At 34.9% G+C, this 21,109-nt stretch overlaps 3 protein-coding genes across 4 annotated transcripts in view; all 3 read right to left on the minus strand.

The window, feature by feature from the left end:
• Nucleotides 1-643, minus strand: part of LOC108258743 (titin) — a 32,588-nt gene extending 31,945 nt beyond the window's left edge. Inside the window, exon 1 of the mRNA XM_017457613.3 lies at nt 538-643. The gene's annotated coding sequence lies outside the window, so the exon portion shown is untranslated. The remainder of the gene's footprint in view (nt 1-537) is intronic.
• Nucleotides 644-3,120: 2,477 nt separating this feature from the next.
• On the minus strand, nt 3,121-14,038 carry LOC108258741 (adhesion G protein-coupled receptor E3). The gene is made up of 16 exons (XM_017457607.3): nt 13,950-14,038; nt 13,781-13,834; nt 12,791-13,084; nt 11,792-11,926; nt 11,518-11,543; nt 10,774-10,851; nt 10,489-10,675; nt 10,264-10,377; nt 9,450-9,631; nt 8,442-8,600; nt 7,056-7,280; nt 5,661-5,890; nt 5,431-5,491; nt 5,062-5,153; nt 4,753-4,915; nt 3,121-4,144 (listed from the first exon to the last, which is right to left on the minus strand). The coding sequence occupies exons 1-16, from the start codon at nt 13,966-13,968 to the stop codon at nt 4,040-4,042; spliced, it is 2,124 nt and encodes a 707-aa protein (XP_017313096.1). The 5' UTR covers nt 13,969-14,038; the 3' UTR covers nt 3,121-4,039.
• A 5,591-nt stretch (nt 14,039-19,629) lies between these two features.
• The window catches only part of LOC108258800 (CMRF35-like molecule 1), a 3,873-nt gene continuing 2,393 nt past the window's right edge, over nt 19,630-21,109 (minus strand). For both annotated transcript variants that reach the window (XM_017457733.3, XM_017457732.3), the window contains 2 exons: nt 20,492-20,532; nt 19,630-20,410 (listed from right to left, as the gene is read on the minus strand). In XM_017457733.3, the coding sequence (XP_017313222.1) occupies nt 20,261-20,410; nt 20,492-20,532 (191 nt within the window). In that variant the 3' untranslated portion in view covers nt 19,630-20,260. The remainder of the gene's footprint in view (nt 20,411-20,491; nt 20,533-21,109) is intronic.

The following is a 21,109-nucleotide window of genomic DNA, read 5'->3' on the forward strand; positions in this document are numbered from 1 at the left end:
TACAAGACAAAATTACTCCCATAGCAGAACAAATATCTCAATAATATCATAGGACTTGAAGAAATTTAAAGGTATACAATATGTGTCACAATATAAACAGGTTTATAATAAACTGTCAGCAAAAAAAAACAAAAACAAAAACCCAAACAGTTCTATCCATTTATAACATAAAATATTTGAGAAATAATTTAACACTGAAAATTGTATGTGTGTGTGTGTGTGTGTGTGTGTGTGTGTGTGTGTGTGTGTGTGTGTGTGTGTGTGTGTGTGTGTATGGGGTGGCAGAAATCAGAAAGGTGCATTTTTTACAATCACCACCACAATATATCAGACATGATTTATAACGATGTTGATATTATTTCTCCATATTTCCCAGCACTGATAGCTAAGTGTAGCAAAGTTAGCAAAAGAAATGGCACGTACATTGAAAATAAAATAAACACTGAGCCTGTCTACGTTCAGGAAATATAGATATAATGAGTGACGTAGACTAACGGTAAATTACATATAAAATACATTCAACTGTTTTTTTCTTACCGCGCGCACTCGACCCTCCAAGTCCAACAGCTAGATAGGGAATAAAACAAAGCGTGAGAGAAAGTGTGTTTGAGGGTTAAGATGCTGTTGTTTTGCATAAACACACAATTTTGCTTCCTCTTTTTGCTGGAGCAGTCACGTCTTCTGAAAAGGAGAAAATGCTCAGACCAAGGAAGAGAGAAAACACACCAGAATTTTTTTACCCCTACTCATGCAAAATTAAATCTCAAAATAAACACGCTCAAAATATTAAACATACTCTTAAAAGATTATTGTTGCCATTAGCGCTGAAGCAGAGAAAGATCAGCACCGAAGCAGAAAGTTTCAGAGCTGCTTTTTCGACTGTGATGAAGTTATTTGCATTTTCCTGTTAAAGTTAGCATTTCCTCTGCAGCTTCATGCTTGAATGATCTCCTCTGCTCAAAAGTGCTCTTTTGCAACAGACTGCACCATTTCCTTCTTCTTTTATGCTAAAATACATTCGTGTAAATGTGGCCTCAGTGATGACATCAAGTGTGCATTACATTTCCAGTTAGAGTCAGAGCACAGATCTATTAAAGGATCTATCTATTAACTCTTTACCCTCTCACAACTATTACTCTGGAAGAACTGAAGAAGCACTGAAGCACATTTTAATAATGAGTCTTTATTGATCACATATGCAGTGAAATTCTTTTCTTTGCATTCACCAGCATGTCAGGAAGCTGGGGTCAGAGGGCAGAGGCAGAGGCAGACTCACAGCGCTGGAGCTGAGAGGGTATTACATGTAATATTGGATTATTTTCCTCAGTAAATAAATGACAGAGTATAATATTCTGTCTCATTTTTATTTAAATGGGTTTGTGTGGTCTGCTTTTAGGTCTGAATATGTTTTAGGTCATATTAATGCAGAAATATAGAAAAGCCCCACTGTATATAGATTAATTATGGAATATTTCCCTCTAATATATATATATATATATATATATATATATATATATATATATATATATATATATATATATATATATATATATATATATATATATATTTATTTATTTATACCTGAATGACTCGAGTAGTCAGTTTTGATTTGTGTAAATACATTAAAACACACTGTGCTTTCATTATGATCAGCATATATATATATATATATATATATATATATATATATATATATATATATATATATGCTGATCATAATGAAAACACAGTGTGAAAACACAGTCAAATACTGTAACATTTATATATATATATATATAAATGTTACAGTATTTGACTCTGCTATTGGTGACACAGAACCATATAATTAACATAAATAAACAGCTGTGTGTTTTTTTTTTTTTGTTTTTTTTTAAATATTAGTTTGTACTTTGGTGTTCGATTAGACTGATTTTGAAAATGATTCTTTATAAAACCTAAATGAATAAGGGTTCTGTGTAGAAACCTTTGTTTTTTGACTCGTAAGTAAGTCTAAGAACAATTATCAACTGTGATAAATTAGATAATGCCATTTAAGTTCGTTCCAAAAAGCATAACTATATACCCAGAGAGAAATTCTAGGCATTTCTAGTAATTCAGGCACTTATACTTGCAGGCACTTATAATGCATTAGTGATGGGCTAGAATTAATGCCTTAAATATAAAATATAATGCCACATGCTTGAACTTCACAATCTTTATATAATATAACATGATATAATATAATGCAATATAGTATAATATTGTTAGATTTTCATTTATCACAATCTAAATATTTATGTCTTCATATCTCCGTCAGCCCTTCCAGCCTGTTCTACCATTACTTCTATTGACTTTTAGTTCTGTGCTAGAAAGTGTGGTTTCAGATCGATCTGGGAAGCCTAAGTGAACACACACGGACACATGCATGCTCAAATAGACATCCCACTTTATTCATGCAAACCAAGAGTATTTATACACTTTGATAACAGCAGTGCGTGGACAGTTTCTACTGGTCCAGGTGTCAGACAGATTTAAACAAAACACACAGCTCATAGTCAAAATACAAAATAAGTCCTGTGTCATGTTGACATGGAAATACATGTGTATTTCAAGTATATAGCTATACTCAAGGATAGCAGTTGATCAGCTTTTTTAAAGAGGTAATTAAATGAATACATTCATCATAGGCATTTGATAGCAGTTTATAATATAAGAGGGTACATGATATAAGAGAATGTCCTTTCAAATATAATATAATCTTTGTATAATAATGGCCTGTGAGTAATTATAAATTGACCAAAATATTAATTAAATATTATAAAGGCATTCTAATCATTTAAAATGCCATCCCTGAATAATTTGAGTAAATTGCATTTGTCATTTTGCTATAAAAACTTGTAGGACACAAATTATTTATTAAAAGCTATTCCTTTTTTTTCTCTTTTTTCTTTTTTTTTTTTTTGCAATGTAATATTGAAACGCTTTGAATTCCAGATTTATTAAAACAATTATAAAAAGGACACACACATGTTGCATCACAGGAGCTATATCAGAATCTTTGTGATTTTTCCATGACTTTCAATTACATTTCTTCAAGATCATCTGTAAAAACAAAAATTGAATTCACAACAACACCAACAAGATGCAGAAACAGAAATGTTTAATTATTTGTGATTTTCTTTATGTATTTACTTTAACGTTATATATTTAACAATGTAATTTTACAAATGCAAATTATTTTTTAAAATACACAAAAAAGTTATGAAACAAATGCTGAAGTGCCATCTTCTTCCTCTTCTATTTATTATTATTATTATTATTATTATTATTATTATTATTATTATTATTATTATTATATACCAGTTAATAATTAAAACCCTGAAATGTGTAGTTAAAATAAAAAAAACATTCTCTTAAACTGCTTAAAATAATAAGATGATCAGTTAAAATAATGTCACAAATGTGCTTAAGAGCTTCAGTTATTATACGTTATTCTTCTGAGACACAAAATGATAAATGATACATTATTATATCACGTTATTATATATTCCACATTTACATGTTAACATTTGAACGTATTTACAAACGCTTGTGAAATTAAAGGCCTTTAACAGCAAACCACCGATGTTGTCGACTAAATCCTACATCACAACATCATAATTGATTATTTTAGGTTCTTTTCTGGTTTTCATAAGAATTCAGATACTTAGACAGATGATTTTGTAGTCCAGTATGACATGTTGTACAGAGTGAAGTTACCGCTAGCTATCTAGTCAAAGAATATAAAAACAAATAGCTGTATCGTGTGTTTCGCGTCATTCATTTCCTTTCAGATTCTCAGTGTAATTACGTATTTTGTACAGAAAAGGTTAGCCGAAATATGACGGCCGAAATTCACCAACTATTCGCATACAAATCTTGATTAAAGTACATTTAAGAGTGAAAACAGCTACAGTTAGGGTTAGGGCTAGATTCGCTTTCATATTTGTCTTCCTGAAATATTCCTTGGTCATGTGACACACTGACTGTTCTTTAAACAAGACGTTCATGTTGTTTCATATTACTTTGAATGTGAATATGAAGTGCTCTTCTGGTCTTCTGCCATGGACTTGTACATGGAGCTGTGGCGAAGGGCAATCCACCACTTCCTGTACTGCTGCCTGATCTAAAATCAAGTAAAATCAAACCGATGGTGCAATGTTACAGATGTTAGCGTACTGTTACTACCCGAAGTTGATTATTTTCTTATAACAGCATGTTGTTTTCCACGTACACCACAGCAATCTGCCAATACTTACAATTCTGCATTGATTAAAGAATACTTTCACCCTTGTATAGTTAGATGTTAATGGCGTGGAATGTCTGTGAGACAAGTTTGCTTCTGTTCTCACTCGGCTATCAACATTCATTCCTTCACCAGCCTCTCCACAAAGAGCAAACATCTCTGTACATCGCATGTCAGAAACCTTACAGTTTTCCCTCTGACTGTTACAAAGCGACTGTTACGCTCCTTCCGTAAACGTTAAATAAACACCTCGTTACAGAAAACGTCACTGTATCAAAGATGACTTGCTTTTTTTAATCTGGAGCGTCCGCCATAAAAATCAGAATCCAACAGCACTGCGGTTAACCTCAATATGTGTAAATAAAATAAGTAATATAAATAACAATAATAAAAATAAGCAGAATATTTAAGGGTTACGAGGCACGGCACTACAATTCTACTGAGTGGGTACGACTCTATCTGCTCCTCATGAATCAGTAACTTCTCACCTCTTGGTTGAGGACACAATGAACAAAGAAGATGAAGGTTCCCTGCTGCGAATTGAAGAACAGGAAGACAATTTTTATTAAGTGGCTGTTCTCAGCGAAGAAGCCCAGGGTCCAAGGGCAGCCAAGGATGATGAACTGGAGCAGGGTTTTAAACACAAGGGTCCTACAGAGAGAGAACGAGATAGAGAGATGGAGAGAGAGAGAGATGGTGAGAGAGGAGGAAAATCAGAAAGAATTTACAGAAAGTATTTATGTAAATATGTAAATATATTGTTAGGTGAATTAGCTAAGGTGTGTGATGTGTATTACCGGGTGTGTTTTAGGTGCGAAACGTTTCTATCCAGCTTTGATAAAGCCATCCTGAGATTTACGGTGATCACACAAGAAAGAAGCAAGTTGATCTGTAAGTGATGGAAATGAATTAGATTAGATCTCGATGATTAGACAAGGATGTACATTTTAATTCCAAATTTGAATATTTGCAACACGATCCACAAGTATATCTTATTCATAATGTATATTAATAAAGTAAAATAAAAAAAATAAAAAAATTCTTTGTTTTGCTTTTACTGATATTAGTAGGTCGTTGTTGCAAATGTTAAGTTGTAAGTTAAGCAATAGATATTATAAATACATCTGACAGCTCTACAGCTCGATGCATCTGTATTTAGGACTTACAGCAAGAATGCAAGTCACGGGACCCAGAAAACTCCAGACTAATTTAGTCTTAAGCCAGCATCTGCACACAGGTAAACCAGGGGTTCTTAAATTAAGTACAATTTTGTGCATAGTGTCATCAGATCATAATATGATCATCAGATCATAATATAGTGTCATCAGATCATAATATGATCATCAGATCATAATATAGTGTCATCAGATCATGTTATGGTACAACAGTCTCTTACCTATCATTACCGTAGGCATCAGGATACAGTCCAGAAGTCACGCCCACCACAGACAGGGGGATGATATATCCGATCACAAGCATGCATTTCCAGCTAAGCACCTCTTGCTGCTTTGAGGTGATCCTTGATAGGTTCTTCACAAAGATGTAGAGCAAAACCGCCTCAGTCAACATCCAGACAAACGCTGATAAAAAGAGGAAATGTATGACACCAGCCAGCACTACACACAGCTGTAAGAGAGAGAGAGAGAGAGAGAGGGAGGGAGAGAGAGAGAGAGAGAGAGAGAGAGAGAGAGAGAGAGAGAGAGAGAGAGAGAGAGAGAGAGATAGGGTAAGACACAGAGATAGAAAGAGAGACAGAGAGTGGGGTAATATTATTTTTAGCTGGGATTGTATCAAAAGTGACATGATTAGTTAAACTGAGTCATGTGCAAATAAAAGTGTCACGTAATCTCAATATAAATACACCTGTTCCTGGACGAACGCAGAGTTCGATAGACAAACAAACAGCATCATGAAGTCCAAGGAGTGATAAAAAGTAGTCTTGTCCTAATCAATCAGTTACGCTTTGGTTTTAAAAACACTAGAAATCACTAACTTTGAACATCTCTCAGAGGTAGGCTAAATCCATTATTAAAATCTGAAAGCAAATGACACTGATGTGACACCGATGTGCCTACAGGAAACTCTCAACCAAAAGTCATTGAGCGTGTAAAAAAGTGGGTTAATCAGAGAAACAACTAAGAGGCTGAAGGTGACTAATCCTCACAGTGAAGGAGCTTGATGGTAGCATCTTGCTGGCCTTTTGATGGTTTTACACTGAAATCATATGGCACTTTATTTGCACACAGGTCAACTTAATTTGTCTAATTGTGTAACTTCTGATGGTAACTGCTCACAGCAGGGTGAACACGTACACAAACACAACTTTAATAGTGTTGAATTGTAGATAATTTTGCAATCTGTATTGATTTCCCCACACTGGGTTATTATGTGTACCTTCATGAAAAATAATTTTGTAGCTCCAATTTTGAGCTACTGTTTGTAACACTACAAACTTAAAAAATTTATGTACAGCACTGTACAGTACGTCTATAGGGCCAATGGCAAATATATCCCACCTTGTACAATCCCTCGAGCCTTAACTACAAACTTCTGCTATGACTGGGTATAGTCTTATGCTTTTGTTGTGTTAGTTAGATGGAGGATATTCAGTTCAGGAGAGTCCATTACTAACCCAAAGTGTCAGTGAAGGAGAACCATGATAGACCAGACACACAGGAAGTAGTTAAAGAGTCCAGATTGACTTGACAAACACTAATCGTAGTGAATGCATTTAAAGAGAGGAAGTCATCAAACTCACATCAGATGACTGTATATTAGTAATCACACTTACCCGATATGTTTTTTTTACGGTCTCCAGGTATTGTTGTGTGAGCAGGAAAAACAGGTGCGCAAGAAACAAGCTTAAACACAGATTGAGCAAAGCTGTGTTGGTCACATTCTGGCCTCGCTGGCACACAGCAAGAGTCAATATAGTCAAGATGAGGAACACCAACCCCACGGACACAGCCACTGTGTTAATGAGTTCCATGACAGGATCATCATCACCATCCTGCAACTTAAATACACATCACATTTTAATACACCTGACAAAAAAAAAAAAAAAAAAAAAAAAAACATTTCAGTGATCACTTTATTTATTTATTTATTTATTTATTTATTTATTTATTAAACAGTAAACTCTGGATGTATTGGATTCCCTTAATAAGAAGGAATAAGAAGGATTGTAACGCACGTTCAATTTTTCCACCCAAAACTGAAAGCATACGATAACAATTAACGCTGTACCAACTTTGACCACAAGTGGGAACTGTCTTTTCTTTCTTCTTAGGGGTGATTTATACTTCTGTCAGCATGTAGAGCTGAACATGTCAGGACATTGAGTGTGGACTTTCTCAGAGTTTGAAGTTTTTATATTTCCACATAATGTGAGAGTGTCCACTAGGGGACAGTGTTGCATGAGCCAAACCAGAATTTACAGGAAAAGGCAAACAACAATCAGCGAAAACAAAGCAGAGCTCCATGTTTCACTGTAGGAATAAAAATAGAAGGTACATTTGTTTGATCAATTATAAACCAAGTCACTGCTCACTGAAAGCATTTACATCCATTCATCCATCCATTTCCTGTACTGCTTATCCTTATTGGGTCACGTGGAAACTGGAGCCTATCCCAGGGGGCAAGGGGCACAATAATAAACAGTTCTAGCAAGCATGGGATAATTATTTTCTGTGATTTACATCACCTACATCCTACATTACTTAATTGGGAGTCTGTTAGAAGAAAGAGAAAGTAAAGTGTGTGATCCTACAGGATCAACAGTCACCTGAAGGCTGCTGCATTAAAAAAGTGTCACAGTGTCTCTCCGCATTCCACATTTATAAACCATAAACCCCCTCTCTGTATCACAACACAATTACACATCAACATAAAAGTACTGTATGGACCACGCCTGACCTTTTATGAAGCCTGGTTAAAAAAAAAAAAAAAAAAAAAAAAAAAAAAAAAAAAAAATTGCGGGAGCTAAATGCTTCTTTCATGTTATACCAGTTTTGACCACAAGGGGTGGTCAAAAGTGGGTGGTGATTTCATGAAAAATAACAAGTTTTGCATTCCATCAACCTTTTGATGTAAAAATTGACAAATAATATTCATTCATGTAAAAGGAATAGACATTAAAACCTTACATTTCTCATACCAGAATCTACTGGTCTCTTACATTGTCTGGGTTGGTCTGCATGATGAGAGCGAAGGTAGACAGGTGAGTACAGGAGCACACTGTGAAGTTGCTGCTATTCGTTGTGATGCTACAACCATTTTCAACCCATTCAGTGTCCTTCCAGTACACACAGGAGAGCTGTCCCGCACTGTTTAATGCCTGGCCAACAAAAGAAAATTAACCATGACACCTTATTTATCAATAGTTTATAGATGATCTATTAAATATTATGAGTGATTAGCTGTACTATCGAAATATTGTAAAAATAAACAAACAATCATACAAACAAACAAAAAAACTTGTCATTCTTGTCAGGGTCATCATGTAAACTTTGTAGGTTCAGCTACGTTGTTTACAAAAGTCTGGTGTCTAAGTGAATAACATGATTGAATGACAACATCAATTAGCCTTTAATGCTTAACCATTAACCCCCTGTTCTCACTAGTGTTATATGAGCGTTCACATACAAGGCATGTAGATTTGTACCAGATTGTTGGTGGCTCAGGTGAGTGTGTGTCGCTAGTACAGTTTTTGTTATCTAATTTGAAAACGGTATGAAGCCGAGCACATAATGTAAATCGACCAGTTTTCACACAGATTAGTGTGCTATTTAATTTGTTTTTAATTAGTTAACTTTACAATATGCAACAATATTCTGCCTGCCAACTTGGACGTGACGATTTAATGACTCCACCTGTCTCTGATTTATGACTTTATTCATACCTTTATCGGCTCTACTACAGTATTTATCAACTACTATGGTTCAACCTGCTGAAATTTGTCCACCAGCCGATGAGCTCTGATTTATAGAAAGTGCATAGACTACCTACTGAATAACAACAACTGTAAAAGATTGACATGTTTAATTTTAGTGGATGGCTCATTGATGGCAGTCACATGAGCAGTTGTTGATGGTCTTTCAATGTATTGAGGCGTGTACAATAGGGGACTGTCCAAATAACGTTACCAAATAAACTCATCTGATATGATTAAGTCAAAATAACTTGCAATGCTGTGCATGAAGGTGAAGCTGACTGGTTTGGTGAGATTTGTGTTGGCAGTTTTAGGAAGTGTTGCTGACACCACAGTGGACATCATGGTTTTAGTTGTGTTTGTAGTGGCCTTGAAGAAGTTGGGTTTCAATATGCTGCCCATGCTCGCGTAGCTCGCAAAGATCGCAGAAGCTGATCCTGGAAAAAAAAAAAACACCACCACCACCACCACCAACAATAATAATAATAATAATAATAATAATAATAATAATAATAATAATAATAATAATTAAAACTACAACTGTCACAATTTGGAAATTTGTATTTTGCATGCTGTGAATCAAATGTGGTTAGAGTTTATGGTATAATCTGTATGTCAATTTTGAATTTGTTTTTGGAAATAACATAATTTACTCAGTAATTTATAGATAAATTACATTTACATTACATTTTATGGCATTTGGCAGATGCCCTTATCCAGAGCAACTTGCATTTATCTCATTTTATACAACTGAGCAGTTGAGGGTTAAGGGCCTTGCTTGAGGGCTTGAACTCCTGACCTTCTGATCAGTAACCAGAGCCTTCAACCACTGAGCCACCACTGCCCCATTGTCACTGATCAACATACTCACATGAGTGTGAAGAAAAGTATTATTATAGAAAACATTTCAAATCTGCCAAACTTTTTTTTTGCTCAGTTTGAACTATGAAAACAGGATCAATAATTGTATTATAATATTAAAATAAAGTAGCAGATATTCTGCACACTGACTTAAATATACAATGATTTGTCAGACACAAGAGTAAATACAAAAAGATTACTACTGTACCTTTGTTATTCTGGGAAATCCCAACGAGATCAATATTCAGGGAAGAACCATTTGCGTAGAGCAGGGGGATTTCCACCAAGGTAGTGTTCATTCCAACCGAAAATATTTGAGCCTCTGGAAAAATCCAGAAACGAGATTGTAGTCCAGTGTAATTAGTAGATTATGTAGACTAACTTAAATTCAGTCGTTTTTCAATTTTTGCAGTTTTTCAAGCAGGTTCCATACCCATATCGTTGACGGAAATTTTTGTCGTGCTGTTGGTGTCTGTTGGTGCCACTAGGGCAGACAGCAGTTTCCCAGTGACAGCCAGTAAATTATTTCCATAGTCGATTAACTCCTTGCTGTCAGTAGAATTTTGTCCAGTAATGGTAGTTGTAATATTCATCATTGCGCCCAAATACAATTCCACAGTCTATCAAAAGCAAGAGAGACATCCAGTGAGCACATATCCACATGCAATGATGATCCGGAAATTCAGAATCGGATAATTACGTCACAAATATATCTTACCGTCTGTGGTAGAGGCTGATCTGTATTGTTTAGAATTGCATCAATGTTGTTCAGAAAGTCCTGTGCGCAAGCTGCTGTCTACAAAAAAAAAAAAATAAATAAATAAAAAAATCACTATTAAAATGAACTTAAAGTACCATATCATTTCCATTTACTCATAAATGTGAACGTGTCAAATATCAACCGAGCACATTGGTAAAATGTTAGCATAGCTTTTTTTGGGAAAATACATGTAATATGGATAAAATATAAAACTATCAGTTAGCTACAAATATAACTGTATTTTCTCCCATGTTTTCTTTCTTCTTTTCAAAATGTAGCTTTTCCCATAACATGCTACCTGCCAAGTACTGCCGTAGCACATCAAAACTAGCTAGCTAAATATTTCTGAAACTAACAATCAAATGTACTGCAGTGCAAGTCTCGATATATATATATATATATATATATATATATATATATATATATATATATATATATATATATATATATATATATATGCATTTGAATCTGAATAAATGTTGGAATACGGGGCCAGATGATGTATCGATGGTTAAACAAAATGCAGAATTAAATAACTAAATAAACATGTGAGGTGCATAGCATTTAAAGCATTACTGAATCCATTTACATCAGGATTTTCCAACGCTGAATATGAAAAACAAGAAAGACTAAATATTAATAATTCACTTTAAAAATAATATTATAAAGCCAAAAATTGACACCTGTTCCGTTTAATCTTACCTGGCAACCAGGTGACACTTTAAGAACTGGAAAAAAAATTAAGAGTGAAACAATAAATGATCATTTTAATATAAATAAATTAGAATTAGAATGTCTCAAAGCCGTTTGAATAAGGTCATCTTTTTGTAATGCATACATTAATGCATCAGTCCTCATTTTACTCATACAGTGTACTAACATATCCACAAAAGCACTGCATTACCTCATGATGTCACTGGGGGGGGGGGGGGGGGGGGGGGGGTTGTTTTATTTCTTTTTAAAGCAGCGCTCGTACCTGAGCATCCATACGTGTTGTTTCCCTTTATGTCTGTAGACACTGTTAAGCCAGGTTCACACACACAGCTGCCATAAACAGCACCGCACTGAGCATTGTCTCCACAGGAAGAGGAATTGCTGCAGGATGAATGACCTGTCGACAGGAGGATAAACAAATCAAACTCTTTTTCACTTTCTGCTTTAATTGTTGCTGTCTCTAGACATTCAAACATGTAAATAACGTGTTGACAGACTTCCTACACTCCAACTGATCATTTAATCATGTCATTTAATTCACGTGGGTTTATTCTGCATGATTTACAAAATATTAAAGCTGTTGGAAAAACAACAACTAATTATGTTTATTTTGTTGACTTTATTTTTGTCAGAAATCCTGTCCGAGGAACTAACGTTTGGTTATTGGGAAATCTTGATTGTAGCGGGACTTTGCTACAATTTTTTTGTAATTCAATTATTTGTTTATTGGATATATTTATCTATCTATCTATTTATTTAATTTTTTTTTGTTTGTGGTTTTTTTTGTTTGTTTGTTTATTTGAAACAGTGAAGTAAGGATTTCAGGGATTTCAGTCTGTGATGTTTTGTTCATATTTGCATAGTTTCTAAATAATATTAATTTAAAATCTTAATAATGTTAGTGCATAACCATAAAAGAGTAATTCAAGCTAGGTTTGTATAACTCTTAAAATATTGTTGTTGTTTTCTTTTTTATTAGTTTATTTTACAGCAGTGATAGAGAGATTTCAGGGATTTCGAACCGCAATAACTATAAGGAACAAAAAACGTGCTAACTTAGTAAAAATGCGCAGACTTCTTTTGTTTATATTTACACTGCTTGTAAACAAATTTGTACAGACTATGCTAATGTGATATAAATATATATAAATGTGCAGAATGAACTGATGAGACTATACAACAAGTAAATAAGTAAGTATACAAAAAATATAAAAAACATTGATGGTTGTTGTTTTATTAGCATAGTCAAAGTTTTTCTCACGTGTAGCATAAGTTCTTTTTGTGGGTCGGAGGTAGTAGACAGTGAATCCTTGGCTGCAGGTTATATAATCCGTGTAGTTGATGTTTGAGTTACACGTGAATAAATTGTAATTCGTGATGCTTCCAGCGGTGTTAATCTGGGCACGTGCGCAGGAAGAGATCACCTGGTCTCCTCCAATACCGATGAAGCGGTACCATCCCTCCTTCAGCTTAATGTCAGTGTTATTACAAAAGGTGGAGCAAAAGCCAACATTCCGCCATGGCTCAGATTTGTTTGTATAACTTGGACAAGAAGCTGAGGGACAAGACATAAATAGATGTTCTATTAATGTAGCTAAATGATAAGTGTGGAAAATAAATATTGTATTTGAGATTAAGTTTAAGCATATTTACATACACCACAGTGCTCATGAAGTCTGTATCATGGTTGGTCGGAAGGTTATCGTTTTAGAGTATCGTTTCTATAGTTACAGGTCATTCGCTTGAACAGCACAGCTCCACGTAAAAAAAATCAATAAATAAATAAAAAATCCACGCAATCACCGACAGGATGTTTTATTCCTTACTTCATAACTCATAACCAATTCAAAAACTCCTATTTTTCTACGTCGTGATAGGAATAGTACAAATCATTCATTAATGATAAATTCAAATCGATTTAATGGATAATGGAATGTTTTAGTCAAATGATCTCTAAAAAGTTTCTTGTAATGGACACTTCTGTTCTGGCTACAAGTCAAAATTATTTGTGTGACTTCATTTTCATGAGCAACGTAAATGAAGGATGAATGAAAGAATAATAATAATAATTTAAACATAAAAGGAAGTGGGTAATATGGTAATAGCCTAAAAGTAGCTAGAAATGCTACTTTAAAACTAAAGGAAGAATAATAAATATGGCATTGTCATATAATGCATATGTCTGTGTGTGTGTGTGTGTGTGTATATATATATATATATATTTATATATACATTCATTTAGTAAACTTACGGTATTGAGCAGTGCCGATGTTTGCATGTGCAGTCAGTAGAATCATGGCAATCCCTGTTAAAGTAATACAAACAAAATCCTGATATATTGCTGATAAATTTAATGTTATGCTATGTCTTTTCTTCGTATAGATTTAGTTTCGAATGAAGAATAAAAAGTGGAAACTCACATGACCAAAAACAGCTCATCTTTCTTCTTTCTGCTCTGTACTGTTGCACCTGTATGGTGAGACTGTGATGGTGGACAAGCTCAGGTCTGTCCAACTGAACGGTTGTGATGACATCATCAGCACAAGGACCGATAAGAGAGCAGCAGTAGCTGGGTGTGGCCTTTCTCTCTCTCTCTCTCTCTCTCTCTCTCTCTCTCTTCCTCTCTCTCCCATCTTTGTTTCTCATGCATGGCTTTAGAGCGATACTTTAAAAACTTTGTAAATTGAAAAAAACACCAGATTTAGAAGCTTCCTCAAATCTCCTTATGTAGAAATAAACGCTGGAATATTTTTACCACACTATTCTACAATGCAAGTGAATAGGAGCTTGCCAGATTCTGGCTGGATTTTGGTCATGGTGACAGAAAGATGTGTACCACAAATGTTTATGAGTTTCTATGGCAATGTCGTATCAACAGCTTTCCAGTGAAACAAACAAACAAACAAAGGCTCTTATCATTAGTCAATGTTGGGTGGAAGAACTCTGCATGTATTCCAGGAAATTCATGCCATAGTCAAATGTTGTGGTTGTGATGTTCGGCCTCTTTCTCTGTGAATGTGTGTCTACACCTGTAGCTCTGTGTAGTGGAGTCATCATTTTCCTTACATCTTTAAATATAAGCCTACTTTCTTATGCACAAACCATTCATGGCTAAACTGAGGTGTTTAAAGCATGACTGTGATACTCAAGACATAAATCTTTGCCAAATATAATAACAGTTTATTCCATTTTCCATTAAATCTAATAAACATTAGTTTGTTGATGGTGGGTCTTCGCTAACTGAACTTCCCACCCCACCCTCAACAACATGTGACTGCTCTGCCTGCTCTGCTCTGATTGGTGCAACACAAAAGCGTTCACCCTAAACAAAAGCATTATAGGCAGCTCACAGGTTGAAATTATGATGACACCACGGCCATTCATGGCAGGGAGTAAAGACAGAAAAATCGGCTGTGTTCTCTGGGTGGCAGGAGCATACTCTGTGAATCATAGAAACACTAGCCAATAGTACTCATCCGTGAGCTCATGTGTCTCACTGCCCTGAGATGCAGCATGATCTGTTTGACTGGCTTCATGTGTCGCTGAAGTGTGTTTGAATTACCAGGTGACCAAAACAATACTCATGCTACAGCCCTTGCACGTGTCTAGTATGGGAGGTGGGGCTGGAGGTAACATCAGATAAGGGTCTAAGCACCTTCTGCACTGGGCCTCACAAACTTGACAAAGTTTCACTGCTGGGATGAAAATCATCACCTCCATGTCTGAGGCCATGATTCTCCCATGTGAGGGAGAGACCTTGTACATGAAGAAGGAATTTAAGTACCTCAGGATCTTATTCATGAGTGATGGAATGTTAGATTGACAAATGGATCATGTCAGCTGCTGCGGTGTTTTGGTCACTATACCAGTTTGTGAGGTGAAACAGGAGATCAGTTTGCAGACAGTTAATCTATGCCCCTGTCCTCATCTACGGTCATAAGCTGGGGGTAATGACTGAAAGAAAAAGGTCACAAGCATTGGATATAAGGTTTCTCTGCAGGGTTTCTGGGCTTACGCGTTGTTATAGGTTGAGTAGCTTGACAATCTTGGAGAATTTCAGAGTAGAACTGCTGCTCCTCTGGTTTGAGTGGATTGAGGTGATTGAGGTGGTTTGGGAATTTTGGAAGGATGTTTGCTGTTCAGCTTGCAGTAGAGCTGTATGAGGCACATCCTACTGGATGGACACTCTGGGGCAGACCCAGGACCTGCTGGAGAGATTATATCTCAAAGCTGGCCTGGGAACGTCTTGGGATCCTCCAGAAGGTGCTACAAACTGTAGCTGTGGATGGAGAAGTCTGGACTGTCCGTCTCAGTCAGATAGGTAGATAGGTAGAGGTATCTTCTAGAGCTATTAGATTCATGCTTTACTTGTGTTCATGCTCACTTCCTGAAACTATCCTGTTTGTTAAAGTATTTTATTCCAAATCACTGAAGCATTTTTTTTTTCCTGAGCTTTTTGGGGCTTTCTGCTAATGAGTGCAGATACAAGGGACCTAATAAAATGGCAAGTCAGTGACATTATCGATGATTATAAATGATTAACATTATTGTGGATGGAATTACACTGAATGAGCTGCCTTGCTGTTCATGTTTCCCAGTCGGTTCTCTGGTAACTCAGCTTTTACATGCTGGAGCTCTCTCCCAGCTCCCCAACACATCAGTACCATGGATTCAACAAAAATGTGTGCTGTCTAGGGTCCAGCTTGAAAAAACACAGCTTTAGGGAGTCTGGTCAGTCTGGTCTTGATTTGTTCCTCACTTGATTTGTTACTGTTCAGTCAAATCAGTCACATTTATTTTTAAAGCACATACAAAAACAACAACTGTTGACCAAAGTGCCGTACCGACGAACTAAAAATGACACATGACAATACAAATAAGAATACTACATTTAGACAGATTCAAAAGCTAAAACAACAAGTTGGGTTTTGAGACGTGATTTGAAAATCTCGAGAGTTGGTGAAGACTTAATGTAAAGTGGCCATTTATTCCAAAGACTAGGTCCTGCAATTGAATTAGCTCTATCACCCTTCAGTGTTAATCATGACCTAGGGTCAATTAATTGAAGCTATGTGATGACCGTGACGTCTAGATTACTGTTGTCAGAAATATAGAGTGGTGCGAAATCAAGCAAGCCCTTGTAAACAATTAATAACACTTTAAACTGGATCCTGTATGAGATTATAAGTCAGAACAAAGCTAGTACAGGAAGTAATAGAATCACATTTCCTGGTTCCAGTCAAAAGCCTAGCAACAACGTTTTGAACAAGCTGAAGGCGTGAGATGGAAGATTGAGTAACTCACATATAAAGTGCATTGCAATAGTCAAGTCTAGATTAAATGAAAGTATGTATCACAGTCTCCAAATCATTGAAAGTTAAAAATGTTTTTAATTTGTCAATATCCATAAGTTAAAATATAAAAACTGCAATTGAGTACAAGATTAATTTGACTGTCAAATTTGAAAGCTAAAGCTGAATGATAGGAAATGTTATATTTCTGAAAAATTAGCACCCAAAAAGTAAAGCATGTACAAAGAAAAAGAAAATAGGGCCTAAAATAGAGCTTTGAGGTACTCCACCAGTGATAGGAGCAGAAAACGAGGAGACATTCCCAATTTTATGACGTTACATTACAGCATTTTAACAGAAGCCCTTATCCAGAGCGACTTACATTTATCTAATTTATAGATCTGAGCACTTGAGGGTTAAGGGCCTTGCTCAAGAGCCCAACAGTGACAGCTTGGCAGTGTTGGGATTTGAACTCACAACCTTTCAATCAAAAATTCAACGTCTTAACCACTACCGTCCACAACTTCTCTTTCAACTAAGAAAGATCTATCCTTCAGCTTAGAAGCAAACCAATAAAGCGCACTGCCTTGAATTCCATCCAACTGCCATAAACGCTTCAGAAGAATGGTATGTTCAGTTGTATCAAAGGCTGAGCTAAAATCTAGCAAAACTAGATTAGCACGCTTCCACAAATCCACAGATACCAATACACTGTTTGTCACTTTCAAGAGGGCAGACTTAGTACTCTGTCTTGTTCTGAAACCAGGCTGATATTTGTCGATTATGTGATTTTTACTGTAAAAACGAGAAAATCTGATGAAAGACAACCTTCTCCAAAAAAAGTCTAGAAAGAAAAGGTCATTTTGACATGGGTCGATAATTATTTAAATCAAAAGGCAATGCAACATTTGCATGGACATCACCAACCCACTGAAGCAGCCATAAAATGGAAACCTGTACAAAGGAAAAGTTTACAATGGCTTGTATATAATTCACCAGAGACTCTTTATTCAAATTTGAACCTGCAGGATGTTTAATATTCCGTATAAATACTCTCTGCTGTAATAGAAAACGAATTAATGCCTTCTGATCACTGATGTTGGATAAATGTATAATAGTGAAAAGTAAATCACACATAATGTACATAAGCACAGTTACACGATCAATGACATTATACTTAATTCTAGTACATCAACACTTACAGGGATGTCCGTGTTTCCTTAAACTGCTCTAGTCAGGTTAAATTATGTGTGCTGAAGTATGAGTATGACTATATCTTCAGAACTTCTTCAAAGAAATATGTAGGTTTTTTTTTTTTTTTATCTCACTTCAACATTACTACAGAGATTTCCTGAGAATGAAGGACATCGCAGAAGATAATCAGATCATCTCAGGAATTATAACGGTAGTTTAGTAAGATTATAATGAAATATTAAGCTGGCTTGACTCTTTATAACCCTGTGCTACTGCGGAAAAGCCTCTGTTTAATTTTCTGATTAAAAATGTGAGGAATAAAATACTGTGTGTGCTGCTGTTATAGTATAATACTGTGTAATACTGTATTGAGGATGAGGTTCTATATAGTTAATTTATTCATACATGTGGATATAAATGAACCATAAAATCTGATTTTATGAAAAGTATTAACAATTTTGTGTTTAATGGATGAACAGTATGACTCCCGACATCCCAACTCCAGCCATGTGACCAACAGGAATGCACACACACACACACACACACACACACACACACACACACGCACACACACACACACACCAGTGCAGATGTTATCTTTGACCCTTCTGTGACCTTCTCACACACACATAGGAGAGTGCTTTAAACAATGACACAGTATCAGGACAAAAACTTCAGCAGAAGTACAATACAGTACACTTATAACACTTTAACTATATTATTATTATTATTATTATTATTATTATTATTATTATTATTATTATTATTATTATTATTATTATTATTGTTGTTGTTGTTGTTGTTATTAATAATAATAATAATAATAATAATAATAATAATAATAATAACACACACACACACACACACACACACACACACACACACACACACACACACCTTGATCCTATCTAGACAGATAGATAGATAGATAGATAGATAGATAGATAGATAGATAGACAGATAGATAGATGGGGAAGTGGTGGCTTGGCGGTTTTTATTACATGTAATTACACACATTCATTGAACATAATTAGGGTATTAATTTTAGGAAATGAAGTTGAATTTGAAATGAAGTTGATGTTTGCATCCAAATCTGTTTTATTTCCCAAACATGTCATTCATTATCCCAGTATTCAGACTTAAACAGAATAGATTTTAACCTTTCATTTTATATTTATAGATTTATAGGGCCTAATTAGTACGTCTCCCTGGTACACTGCCCTCTACAGTGTGTAACTGCACACACACTCGATTGCAAACAAAGCATGGACCTGTTTTTCAAGTTACAGTACACATATAAAATACAAAATTAAAACACAGAATAATGAGAAAAACATTGCAACATGAACAAAAATGGCAATTTAGACTTTTCCAATCAATTATAGCTAATCTTATGCTATAAAATTTTAAATAAGTTTATGCCAGGCTTAATATTTGTCTATTTTTATTTATTTATTTTCATTTATTTATTTATTTTTTGTGCAACTATGAAGGTATTTGAATTTCAGCTATGATACACTTGATACACTTTTTAGTGTAAGGACAAGGAAATGCATGAATAAATAAACAAACACAAAAAATAATAAATTAAAGGAAGGAACGTGAATTTTTATGATTCAATTCAATTCAATTCAATTTTATTTGTACAGCGCTTTTTACAATAGACATTGTCTCAAAGCAGCTTTACAGAAATATCAACACGGTATACAGATATTAAAGGAGTGAATTTATCCCAACTGAGCAAGCCACTGAGTGGTGATGATCATTTCAGAAAAAAAAAAAAAAAAAAAATCTAGAGAACTGTGAATCAAATCAATAAAAACGTACCTTATGAATAATTTATCATTTATACAAATAAATGGCAAATTAAATTATAGAATAAATATAATTTTAAAAATGAGTTAATAAATTAATGAACACATAATTAGACAACATTCAAAACATTTTTGTCATTTTAAAATATGTATATCTGTTAATTTATCTATTAGGCCATTTATTTATATTTTAATTATTTTTCCCTGAACGAACACACACACACACATGCTATTACCTGTGCATTGCACCGTATTTTATTTATTTATTTATTTATTTTATTTAACTGGAAAACTCTTGGGCATAAATTACTCACAGACAGTAAACAGGAAATGACATTTTCAAATTCATTGCAAAAGGTATACATACAAAATATAGAACAATATATAGTTTTGTGATATGAAAATTAATAATTAACTAGATGGACATTTATTTCATTGAACAGTGTATATATTGTAGGTAGGCAATGTACTGGTGATGTTCAGAACATTTTCGTATTCAGGTGGCGTGTGTGTACTGGCAGGACAAGGATTATGGGAAATGGAGTTCTGGATCTCAAATGAATTGCCTTCAGAGTCAGAAGCCTTGAAGTGGAAACAGACGAGGTTATTTAAAGTATTCTCACAATTTGTCAATTCCAGAGAATTCTTTTCTTGGTTGCTCACCTTTGGTCTTCCTGGGCAACACCGCAACATCACCGAAGTCTCTGAAATGCAAGAGGCTTGTACTTAATATCAGAAAAATGCTAATGTTTTTTTTCTCTTATTAGTCACGACACATAATAAAAAACCCTAGCATTTGATCCACCACAGTACTGCTGAATCGTGGATTGTGATTGGTCAGGAGGTATTGAATAGTTTTGTATAACAGCTTGGACTGTAGCGTAGGTTTATATTAATGAGCTCGTTCTAATACATTATAGTTTCTATAGCAACAGTTAGTTCACAGGGAAGTGGACAGTGGACACTCCACATAAACAAATTAAGGAATGTGAGTAATTGTTAATTTCCTGTAAGGAGATGTTTATTTAACGTTTATGGAAGGAGTCTCCAGTGTCAGAGGTGAAGCTGTAACTTTAAGGTTTCCGACATCTTCAGGAGATAGGAGTTTATGCTTCTTTGCGGTTTCTCGATAACACGACAATCTGCGTTGTTGCTTTTTTTTTGTCTTATTAACATCAAGAGAGAGAATAAAGAGAGGGCTGGTGAGGGAACGACTGTCTATAGCTGTAACATAAATAACTCTAACATAAAATGAGAACAGGAACTGACCTGGTTCATTGA

The sequence above is a fragment of the Ictalurus punctatus genome, chromosome 26 (assembly GCF_001660625.3).
Source record: "Ictalurus punctatus breed USDA103 chromosome 26, Coco_2.0, whole genome shotgun sequence".
NCBI classification, from domain to species: domain Eukaryota; kingdom Metazoa; phylum Chordata; class Actinopteri; order Siluriformes; family Ictaluridae; genus Ictalurus; species Ictalurus punctatus.

Coding starts and splice junctions, on each gene's coding strand:
- LOC108258741 (XM_017457607.3), bottom strand. Junction 8,601..9,449: donor TCACCTTCATGCACAGCATT/GCAAGTTATTTT, acceptor TTTGTTGGCCAG/GCATTAAACAGTGCGGGACA. Junction 7,281..8,441: donor TGCAGACCAACCCAGACAAT/GTAAGAGACCAG, acceptor TGTGTATTTAAG/TTGCAGGATGGTGATGATGA.